The sequence below is a fragment of the Leucoraja erinacea genome, chromosome 33 (assembly GCF_028641065.1).
Source record: "Leucoraja erinacea ecotype New England chromosome 33, Leri_hhj_1, whole genome shotgun sequence".
Classification (NCBI taxonomy): domain Eukaryota; kingdom Metazoa; phylum Chordata; class Chondrichthyes; order Rajiformes; family Rajidae; genus Leucoraja; species Leucoraja erinaceus.
The window spans coordinates 2320377-2332484 of NC_073409.1; the positions used below are offsets into that span (position 1 = coordinate 2320377).

The 12108-nt window shown below is 45.5% G+C and overlaps 1 protein-coding gene across 1 annotated transcript in view; it reads left to right on the top strand.

Annotated features, from left to right (window-relative positions):
* LOC129712547 (multiple C2 and transmembrane domain-containing protein 2-like) overlaps positions 1–12108 on the top strand; it is a 167359-nt gene that overhangs the window by 98799 nt on the left and 56452 nt on the right. The window contains exons 13-16 of the mRNA XM_055661038.1: positions 3010–3112; positions 4958–5060; positions 6964–7065; positions 10137–10211. Of these exons, the coding sequence (XP_055517013.1) occupies positions 3010–3112; positions 4958–5060; positions 6964–7065; positions 10137–10211 (383 nt within the window). The remainder of the gene's footprint in view (positions 1–3009; positions 3113–4957; positions 5061–6963; positions 7066–10136; positions 10212–12108) is intronic.

The window sequence follows — 12108 nt, forward strand, 5'->3', positions numbered from 1 at the left end:
TGGAGCACAAAGTGCTGGAGTAACTCAGCGGGCCAGGCAGCATCTGTGGAGGACATGGATAGATGACCTTTCGGCTTGGGACCCTTCTTCAGATGGGGCCTTGCACCTCATTTCTCGTCACGATGAGTCTTCAGGATCCTGAGCAGGCGATTTTGGAAAAGCACGATGTGCCTCGGAGGTGTCATTTGTACCCAGCCCATTGATGCAGTCATAAAGAAAGCCACTCAACGCCTCTACTCCGAAGACTCGGGAGATTTGGAGTGAATATTCTCTTGAACTCCTGCAGGTGTAGGGTAGAGAGCCTAAAGGATTTGAGCATAGGAGCAGGGAGGTTCTACTGCAGTTGTACAGGGTCTTGGTGAGACCACACCTGGAGTATTGCGTACAGTTTTGGTCTCCAAATCTGAGGAAAGACATTTTTGCCATAGAGGGAGTACAGAGAAGGTTCAACAGACTGATTCCTGGGATGTCAGGACTTTCATATGAAAAAACACTGGATGGACTCCGCTTGTACTTGCTAGAATTTAGAAGGTTGAGGGGGGATCTTATAAAAATCTACAAAATTCTTAAGGGGTTGGACGGGCTAGATGCAGGAAGATTGTTCCCGATGTTGGGGAAGTCCAGAATAAGGGGGTCACAGTTTAAGGATAAGGGGGAAATCTTTTAGGACCGAGATGAGAAAAACATTTTTTCTCATCTCGGTGAGTGGTGAATCTCTGGAATTCTCTGCCATAGAATGTAGTTGAGGCCAGTTCATTGGCTATATTTAAGAGGGAGTTAGATGTGGCCCTTGTGGCTAAAGGGATCAGGGGGTATGGAGAGAAGGCAGGTACAGGATACTGAGTTGGATGATCAGCCATGATCATATTGAATGGCGGTGCAGGCTCGAAGGGCCGAATGGCCTACTCCTGCACCTATTTTCTATGTTTCTATTGCCTGGTTGCATCATGGCCTGGATTGGCAACTCAAATGCCCAAGATCAAAGAAGATTGTAAAAAGTGGTGAACACTGCCCGTTCCATCACAGGTACTGACCTCCCCACCATCGATGGGATCTACAGGAGTTGCTACCTGAAAAAGGCAGGCAGCATCATCAGGGACCCACACCATCCTGGCCACACTCTCATTTAACCTCTGCCATCGGGAAGAAGGTACAGGAGCCTGAAAACTGTAACATCCAGGTTCAGGAACAGCTTCTCTCCAACGGCCGTGATTCTGTACGCTTTGAGACAATTCTGGCCGTCAATGGAGCAGTTTTATTGAGCGGGTTACTGTGTGCACCTCTTGAATATTAACGTGTGAAAATTAGGAACTGTTTGCACCAGTGCGCAATCCTAGCCCTTAAACACCATGTCTTTTAATTAGCTGTAATTTGTCATCCATATTTTTATCTCTTCAATAAATAACACATGCTTCGGCTGGGACAAATGATACAGGCTGCCGAGGTAAATGTTATTGTTGGTGCTCTATGGTGGCGTGCGAGCTGCATTAGTCAGTACTTAAACAAGCTGTGGAAGAATTCTACTGGTGATGGCTCTTTGAGCTGCAGTATAAATCATCACGCTGAAGTAATAATGCCGGCACTACCTGCTAATGGAGCATGTGAACCCGTTCATAAACAAAGACCAATAAGTGCTGCATGATTCATTGCCTCGTAAGACGGTGTGTGTGTGTGTGTGCGCGCGCTGAAATTCTGTGCCTTTTGTCACCTACAGTACAGTCAGATTCACGATGCCATCTAGCGAACGACCTTTAATCTTGACTGGCCACTCAGTCCGCCTTTCTGTGATGCAAAGGTCAAGGGGACTAACCGCAGGAAACGCTATCATATAAAGTCACTGCACTCAGCTTTGGCCTATTGCTTTGAAAGCGTATTTTCCCTCCTCGATGTCAACATGAAACACCAGACTCTGCGACATCACTAATAAGGCCACGTATATGTATTCGAAGATATGCAAAATTGAATTGTTTTTTGAAAGAATCTTTCGCATATGTTACTTTGGCGAACAGTTATCTTTCTTAGAATTATAGATAGGAACATCGAAAATAGGTGCCGGGGTCGGCCATTCAGCCCTTCGAGCCCTCACTGCCATTCAATATGATCATGGCTGATCATCCAAAATCTGTACCCTGTTCCTGCTTTCTTCCCATATCCCTTGATTCCATTAGCCCTAAAAGCTGTATCTAATTCTCTCTTGAATACATCCAGTGAATTGGCCTCCACTACCTTCTGTGTCAGAGAATTCCAGATGTATAATGAAGGCATGCGTGTGTGCGCCTGTGTCTGTATTGTGCGTGCGTCTGTATGTCTATGCGTGTGTGTCTGCATGTGTGCATCTCTAGAGCTGTGGGTACACAGTTTAAATTGGCCTCTGAATTGCTTTTCATGTGTAGGGAAAGGAAATGAAAGTACCATAGCATAGAATTAGTATGAACAGGTGATTGCTCACAGTGGGACAAGGGACCTATTTCCGTGCTGTATCTGTAAACCACAGTGGTGAAGTGGTAGATAGAGCTGCTGCCTCACAAAGCCGGGATCAATCCCCACTACGGGTGCCGTCTGTATGGAGTTTGTACGTTCTCCCTGTGACAGCGTGGGTTTTCTCCGGGTGCACTGGTTTCCATCAACATTGTATGTAGGACATCTAGGTAAAGTATGTAGGACATCGAGCCACTGTATGGATGACAGGTGGTCGGGGTGGGCCGAAGGGCCTGTTTCCATGCTGTATCTCTCAGCTGAGCATCAAGAACATCAGAGGACAAGGACTGAACTTTGATGCCTTCCCTCACAGCGGGAAACTTTGATTCTGTTGTGCGGGGATGTTTTATGTTGGACTCAATCGTGTGTTGTGTTTTTTTATTTGTATGACTGTATGGTTTGCACACATTTCACTGTACCAACTGGTACATGTGACAAATAAATGTATCTTGTATCTTGAACTAAATGCCGCATTAATTTACTGTAGCACCCATCGGCTCGTGTGCTAATCAATGTCTATTTGCTCCGTAGGAAAGAGTGATCCATTTTGTGTTTTGGAGCTGGGGAATGATCGGCTACTAACACATACCATCTACAAGAATCTCAATCCCGAATGGAACAAAGTTTTTTCATTGTAGGTTAAATTTAAAACAACTGAAAAGTGTCCTACTCATGTGAATGTGTTTTCAGAGATGCTGAATAATTGAATTTTCTTCTTGTTCTGATATAAGACTGTATCGATGAACTAGTTTTTAACATTATTTCAGGATTGTATGCTCTGGATTGGATTGTGGTCTCTGACACTGGGAAGCAATGACTCAATTAGCCGTGCCACTGTGATGCTCTGACTAGTCCTGGGGCAGCCAGCATTACGCTCAATATCTTGGTTGATCCCACAACCGTTGTCATATCCAGTGTAGAGATACAGTGTAGAAACTGGCCCTTCGATTCACCATGACCGCACTGACCAGCGATCCCCGTACACCAGCACCATCCTACACTCCGGGGACAATTTACAATTTTTACCGAAGCCAATTAACCTACAAACTTGCATGATCTTTGAGTGTGGGAGGAAACCCAGAGTACCCGGAGAAAACCCACGCGGTCACGTGCAAACTCCGTCCAGGCAGCACCCGTGGTCAGGATCGTACACGTGTCTCTGGCGCTATAAGGCAGCAGCTGTGGCAGTTTCATCAAATGATTCAACATCAGCAGTCTTAAGGCAGCACAGTGATGCCTCTCTACCCCAGGGACCCGGATTCGATCCCAACCTCGGCTGCTGTCTGTGTGGAGTTTGCACTTTCTCCCAATGCCGCTTGGGTTTGTGATGCACTAGTTTCTTCCCACATCCCAAAGATGTGTGGGTGTGTAGGTTAATTAGCCACTGTTAAATTGCCTCTATGTATAGATCAAGATCAAGATCAAGATTCAATTTAATTGTCATTTGGACCCCTTGAGGTCCAAACGAAATGCCGTTTCTGCAGCCATACATTACAAACAAATAGACCCAAGACACAACATAATTTACATAAACATCCATCACATCGCTGTGATGGAAGGCCAAAATAACTTATACTTTATATGTATACTTTGTAGGGAGTTGTGAAAGGGGAGTAACATAGAACTAGTGTAAATGTGTAGTCATGGATGGCATGGACTCAGTGGGCCAATGGCCTGTTTAAATGCTGTATCTCTATATAGTCCATACATATTATTGGGGTGTAAGAGCAAGCTGGGGGCTGGGTACCTTGTAGTGGTGACTGACGGGCCTCTGAACATCTCTGGGCTTTTTCAACATCCAAAAGTCAGGAGTGTTTAATCCATTATTTCCGTGTGTAGCGAGTTGTGTGTTATTCAGTCAGCGGGAAGACCACACAGTATTGTAGGATCTACTGAATCCCAGGACAGGAAGCGAAATACAAGCGACACGTAGCTGATCCAGACGCCACCTTGTGTCACCTTTATTCCAGAAGCCCCTGTTACCTACATTCCCACCAATCATAACCCGTGCGCAGATAAGGTCAATTAGTGCGTCTGATTTTGGAGTTGTTATTAAGCTCTTGTGGCTGGACTGTCTTGTGAGGCTGTTTGCAAAACCAACGTGGGCATGAAGACACCACATGATTACAATGACACTGTCCATAGTGTACAGATACAGGATATAATGGGTATAACGTTTAGTGCAAGGTAAAGTATAATTAAAGACAGTCCGAAGGTCCCCATTGAGGTAGACGTGCTTGAGGTCACGACTGCTCTTTAGTTGTTGGTTGGATGGTTCAGTTGCCTGATAACAGCGGGGAAGAAACTGTCCCTGACTCGTGCAAAACTAAATCACGTGAATTAAATTAGTGAAAAACTGATGCGAAGGATTGTTGCAGAAAGCTGGAATGGATCATGCACTTTGTGTTAGTGGGTGAGGATGCGCTGTGTGCTACCTGTTGTACGTTGGATAACTGCCTCCGACTGTCCTCTCTTGCAGCAATGTTCGGGACATCCACGACGTTCTGGAAGTTACAGTCTTCGATGAAGATGGGGACAAGCCACCAGACTTCCTCGGCAAAGTTGCAATTCCACTGCTCTCCGTAAGCTCTCAGTATTCTGGGTCCGGGGTAAAGTTTGTTTGCTAGTCCCAGCTATTTTCTCAGTCGCATCATCCTATGTGTGGTGTCACAAAACTGTTCCACCCGAGGCCAAAGCTCAGGAGCTGAAATTAATCGCAAATAATCAGCAGCGCCTGTGGGGAGAGAAATAAAGTCATCAGAAAATAATCACCTCAAGCTTTGACATTCCCTCTCCACAGATGCTGCTGGACATGCTGTGTGTTTTCCTCTTATTCCTGACCTGCTGTGTGTTTTCAACATTTTTATTCATTTAAGTAAAAACAAGGCTAAATCTGTGGTCCCTATGCAGTGAGTTAATCCATCACAGCATGTTAGGAGAGGGTTATTTTAGTTTAGAGATACAGCATGGAAGCTGGTCATCTGACCATCGAGTCCAAGCCGACCAGCAATCAGCTGTGCACTAGTTCCATGTTGTTCTACTATTGCATGCTGTACACTTGGGGGATTTTACAGAATTAACCGACAAACCTGCACGTCTTTGGTATGTGGGAGAGGGAGAGAGAGCGCTTCTTACTACTCTCCGGTGGTCACTGTTAGTCTGGAGTCTACACACTGTTAAAGATAGCGGAGTCAGGGGATTGGGAGAGAAGGCAGGAACGGGGTACTGATTGTGGATGGTCACGTAGAATGGGGGTACTGGCTCGAAGGGCCGAATGGCCTACTCCTGCACCTATTGTCTATTGTCACTTGGCTTATGTTATTAAAACGACCTGCCTTTGACCCCGCTGACTACCACACCACTAGTGGAGTTTCCAAACATAGATAGAGTTGTGATAGAATGTGGAAGGGATAGATTTGGCTTGGCTGATCAGCCGGCAGCAAACTATCAAATGTCGCCATTACAATTATCTGGAAAGGCTAAGTATCTTCAAATTATATTGGTGGTTGCTATGAGTTGGGAACATGAGAGAAGTATTCTATCAATCATTGAAGCCACTCTGTTGACTCTAATGAGACCCTTGGGGTTTATTAACTTGAGGAGCTTCTAACAAGGTTGCATCTGCAAGGCAATAGTCAACACAATTTAAACAAGTGTAAAATCAGTACAAGAAAATCCTTCCCCTCGGATTAAGTACACGCTAAACATTTCTAAAGAGTGAGCACCTGTCATTCTCTCGACTGACGATGTTCCTTCCTCAGTGGTCAACTAATAACCAGTGGCTACATTTTTTAGGAGAGATACCTTGTGCCAGGATCTGACTTTGCAGTTGGAACAGAAATGAGCCTTTGGTCCACAATGTCCATGCTGATATGAGGCCAAGTTAAACTAATCCCTGCTTGCACCTGGTCCATGTTCCACCATTCCCCATGTAACCATGTGCTTACAGATTCAATTTTAATTGTCATTGTCAGTGTACAGTACAGAGACAACGAAATGCATTTAGCATCTCCCTTGAAGAGCGACATAGCAAACGATTTGAATAAAAAATAGTGAATCACTTACCTATAGTCCGTACAGAACTTTCTCACCAACCTTAATGTGAAATGAAACATTGACACAGAACAATGTCGGAAGGAACTGCATATACTGGTTTACATTGAAGATAGACACTAAACACTGGAGTAACTCAGCGGGTAAGGCAGCATCTCTGGAGAGAAGGAATGGGTAACACAGAACAGGTCCAGTCACATTCAAATGCCTTGAGTCTGAAGAAGGGTCTCAACCTGAAACGTCACCCATTCCTTCTCTCCAGAGATGCTTCCTGTCCCGTTGAGTTACTCCAGCATTGAGTGTCCACCCTGAGTGTAAAGGTCCATTTGTCCATTGACCATTATGGTCACTTTCTGCTTGATGTTGAAGGGACCTTGTGATGTTTCATCCTTCACTCCTGATTCCATGGTGTGTTGTGCTTTGTGACTCTAGATCAAGAATGGACAGCGGACTGGATACGTGCTGAAGAACAGAAAGCTGGGACAAGCGGAGAAAGGAGTTCTCTACTTGCAGATGGACATAATCTCTAACCCAGTGAGTGAGCTGAGTGACTCTGGCGTTGCAGGTCTGTTTTGTAACCAGGCTTGATGGTGGGCGTCTGACACCAAATTACCAAGAGGTCTTGGTGACCACAGTGATCAATGATGAGGAGCTACATTTACCACTCCCTGTGACCCGAAATACCACCCATCCTCTTTTCTCCACAGATGCTGCCTGACCTGCTGAGTTACTCCAGCATTTTGTGTCTATCTTTGGTACAAATCAACATTGGGAGAGTCTAGAACTAGAGGCCACAGCCTCGGAATTAAAGGATGTTCTTTTATGAAGATGAGGATAAATTTCTTTAGTCAGAGGGTGGTGAATCTGTGGAATTCTTTGCCGCAGGAGGCTGTGGAGGCCAAGTCAGTGGATATTTTTAAGGCAGAGATAGATAGAAACTCTTGATTAGTACGGGGTGTCAGAGGTTATGGGGAGAAGGCAGGAAAATGGGATTAGGAGGCAGAGATCAGCCATGATTGAATGGCAGAGTAGACTTGATGGGCCGAATGGCCTAATTCTACTCCTATGACCTTATGACTCTCTCCAGAGCCAGCACATCCTTTGTCAGATATGCAGTCCCAAAACTGATCACAATTCTCCAAACGTGGCCTCACCAACACCTTGTAAAGCCTCAGCAAGGTATCTATTTCTCTTGATCTTGATGATATGCAATTATTGACATTTCTGAAACGCCTTCTTTGATAAATGAAAATAGTGTTTGACCACGACAATGGTGAAAGATGGAAGGGTAAAGTTTTTAGTTCAGAGATACAGCGCGGAAACAGGCCCTTCGGCCCACCAAATCTACGTCGGCCAGCGATCCCCGCACACTAATAGCCCTGTCCCACGGTACAAGTTCATTCCAAGAGCTCTCCCGAGTTTAAAAAAAAAATCAAACTCGGGGTAAACATGGAGAATGAACGTAGCGGGTACGTCGGAGCTCGGGGACGTCTCTTAGCGGCGCGTAACGCTAACGGCAGGTAAGCACGGGAAGACTAGTGAAGATTTTTCAACACGTTGAAAAATGTCCACGAGAGCCCCGAGTACTGACGAGTGGCCATTACCGTAAATCTCCGAGTTCAAATCAGGGCAAACTCGGGAAAGCTCTTGGAATAAACTCGTACCGTGGGACAGGGGTTTAAGGCTATCCTACACGCACGAGGGGCGGTTTACGATTATACCCAGCCAATTAACCTACAATCACGTACGGCTTTGGAGTGTGGGAGGAAAGCGGAGCACCCGGAGAGAACCCGCGCATCTCACGGGGAGAACGTACAAACTCCGTACAGGCAAGCGCCCACGGCCAGGATCGAACCCGGGTCTCTGGCGCTGTGAGGCAGCAACTCTGCTGCTGTGCCGCCTGTGCTGTATTAATGAGCCAGGGTGGCTTTGCCAGAGGCAACCAAGCGGTGTTTAAATAACCGAGGAAAAGGTACAGGAGTGTAACATTGTCTAATATTTGTAGTTCCCAATTTTCTTTGAGGGGGACAGCAGGAAACGGTGGCTAGTTTTAGTTCTTCCAGACCGCAGTACGTTAAAAAAAGGGAAGTGCAACGTTGCTTTGCATTTCTTTTCATTATTGCTTCTGTGGGACCATTGGCAGAGTTGGATATTGGAGCGGTAGAACTCTGGGAATCACTCACGGCAGAAGATCAAAGGTCTGGCTGAATGCACTCAGTCACATGCACCTTGTTTGAACTCCGTACAACATTGTTTTCTTATGTTCCCCAATCTGTGGCTGTCCCATTGGGACAGGAAACCTTCCGCATGTGAGAAGAACCTTCAGTTCAGCGCGGCCATGCCATAAATTGGGAAGCATTCCACACGTCGGAAGAGCGTATCCTAAGGTCAGAGTGTAGCAGCCGAGTGCTTCCGCAGCTATTCACGGCTGATTTACGCATTTCTCTTGCACGAGGAGCTAAATCCTTCCAAAGCAGATTCCCCAGACGTCTGTGAGCCCTGTTCTGCTAATTGAAAGACAAACTGCTGGAGGAACTCAGTAGGTCAGGCAGCAACTGGAGGGGAAAATGGACAGGGTGTCGGGCGGGGGGTTATGGGAGGATATGAAGGCAGGAGAATGGGGTTGAGAGGGAAAGATAGATCAGACATGATTGAATGGCGGAGTAGACCTGGTGGGCTGAGTGGCCTAATTCTGTGCCTTGAACTCATGAACTTAGATTGGGGCTCTTTGGAATTAATTCTTGTTAATTAGTTCTGCTAATTCACTTGCTCAGAGCTTGGAGCAGAGAGAGGTAGAGATGTCTAGAATACTGGGAGCATGTGGTACTGGTACTAAGTGGTCCTAAGGGCAGCATGGTGGCGCCTTGCAGCACCAGAGACACGGCCATCAATCCTGATTACGTTGACTCCATCTACACCTCACACTGCCACGGCAAGGCCAGCAGCATAATCAAGGACCAGTCTCACCCCCGGTCACTCCCTCTTCTCCCCTCACCCATTGGGCAAAAGGTACAGAAGTGTGAAAACGCACACCTGCAGATTCAGGGACAGTTTCTTCCCAGCTATGATCAGGCAACTGAACCGTCTTCTCACCAAGTAGAGAGCAATTGTGAGCTACTATCTACAAGGAGTTTCTTCCCAGAGGCAATTCGGACTGTAAACGCCTATCTCACCAGGGACTAACTCTACAGAACGTTTTTCCTTCCATTATTTATTATGTAAAAGAATATGTGTGTTATGATTGTGTTTATAATTTGTTTGGTTGTTTTGTTGTTTGTCTTTTGCACAAAAATCCGCGAGCATTGCCACTTTCATTTCACTGCACATCTCGTATGTGTATGTGACAAATAAACTTGACTTGACTTGACCTCAGTGCAGACCCTTGGACTATCTTTGATCAGATTTTACCAGACTTTATCTTGCAATAAGTTATTCATGTTACAGCCATTATCATATATCTGTACAGTGTGGATGGCTTGATTGTAATCCTGATAGTCTTTCTGCTGACTGGTTAGCACACAACAAAAGCTTTTCACTGTACCTCGGTACACGTGACAATAAACTGAAACCAGCCATGCTCAATATTTGTTATTCTTATTTTCCAGATTAAGGCCAGCCTCAGAACTTTCAAACCAAAGGAACCAAGGAAATTGGATGAAAACCTCAAGTTTTCAAAGAAGGTATGTCAACTTTTTAGACCAACAGCTATAAGTCCATGTGTTCTGAGATTTGTGCTGCTTCAAGGGCTCCTTGTTTTACAGCTACAAATACTCCAGCATTAATGCTTATAGAGGAATGTTTGAATTAAGTGAAAGTTCCATAGAAAACATAGAAAAGAGGTGCAGGATTAGGCCATTTGGCCCTTCAAGCCAGCACCGCCATTCAATGTGATCATGGCTCTGGCCTCTCCTCAGGACTAGTTTCTATTTCTACTTCGATCTATGCAATAAAACAGTGTGTAAAAAGAAGACTAGTCAATTCCTATCTTCTTTTTTTGGAAAATCTCTCCTTTAATCTGAAGAAGGGTCGCTCCTCAAACATCACCCGCCCATTCCCTCTGCAGATGCTGCCTGACCTGCTGAGGTCCTCCAGCACTTCATGGCATGCTCAAGGTTCCATTGTCTGCACTTCATAGTCATACAGCGTGGAAACGGGCTCTTCGGCCCAACTTGCCCACACCGACCAACATGATCCATCTACACTAGTCCCACCTTGCCCACATCCCTCTAAACATGTCCTATCCATGTACCTGTCTAAATGTTTCTTCAACGTTGGTATAGTCCCAGCCTCAACTATCTCCTCTGGCAGCTCGTTCCATACACCCACCACCCTTTGTGTGGAAAACGTTACCCCTCCGATTCCATATAACCATATAACCATATAACAATACAGCACGGAAACAGGCCATCTCGGCCCTACAAGTCCGTGCCGAACAACTTTTTTTCCCCTTAGTCCCACCTGCCTGCACTCATACCATAACCCTCCATTCCCTTCTCATCCATATGCCTATCTAATTTATATTTAAATGATACCAATGAACCTTCCTCCACCACTTCCACTGGAAGCTCATTCCACACCGCTACCACTCTCTGAGTAAAGAAGTTCCCCCTCATATTACCCCTAAACTTCTGTCCCTTAATTCTGAAGTTACCCCTCCGATTCCTATTACATCTTTCCTTCTTCACCTTAAACCTATGTCCTCTAGTTCTTGATTCCCCTACTCTGGGCTTCCCCTACCTTGTGTTTCAATCTTGATTCTCTGCTTTTGTTCACCCAAATCTGTATTGCCCTTTGAATAGCATGATATTACAGCAGACACGGTGAGGATATCGGCAAGTCTTGTAAGTCGGCTTGTGAGTGGAGCCTCCTCAAATCCCAACACCAACCAGATGGTCTCAGAAGTAGGGGGATAAAGTTCAGAATGCCTCCCATCACTGTGGACAATGCATGAAACTAACCAAACTGCAAGGGAGAAGAGGGTGAATTACATCGCATGTACCAACCTTCCCATTGCAGAAATGTAGCCATTATTTTTGAAAGGATTACACTTTGAAAATGTGTGTTATTACCTTTTGAAGCAGACTATAATACTATACCTTCAAACCATTCAGTCAAGATATGTGAAAGCAATGTTTTATTTTTGAAAGCTCAGTTATTCTCATCTTTCTTTGATTGTAAACATTTCCCACTAAGGCTGCTCTGTATCACTGGCTTATGCCATGACACACCAGCGTCTATTAGGATCTATTATATTGCAGTTATACAGCGACAGACCCGTCCCCACTGATACTGTACCCCAGTGTTATACACACACACCCACCCACTTTTACTGTCCCAGTATCCCAGTTGGTTATACAGGGGAGAAGGCAGGAATGGGGTACTGATTGGGGATGATCAGCCATGATCACATTGAATGGCGGTGCTGGCTCGAAGGGCCGAATGGCCTCCTCCTACACCTGGAATGCTTGTGAAGTGTAAGTCATTGTGCAACCACAGCCCGTTTGTACACAACGCAGCAGGGTTCCTCAAGTAGAATTCTAATAACAACTGGATAACATGTTTGAGGTATAGATGGTG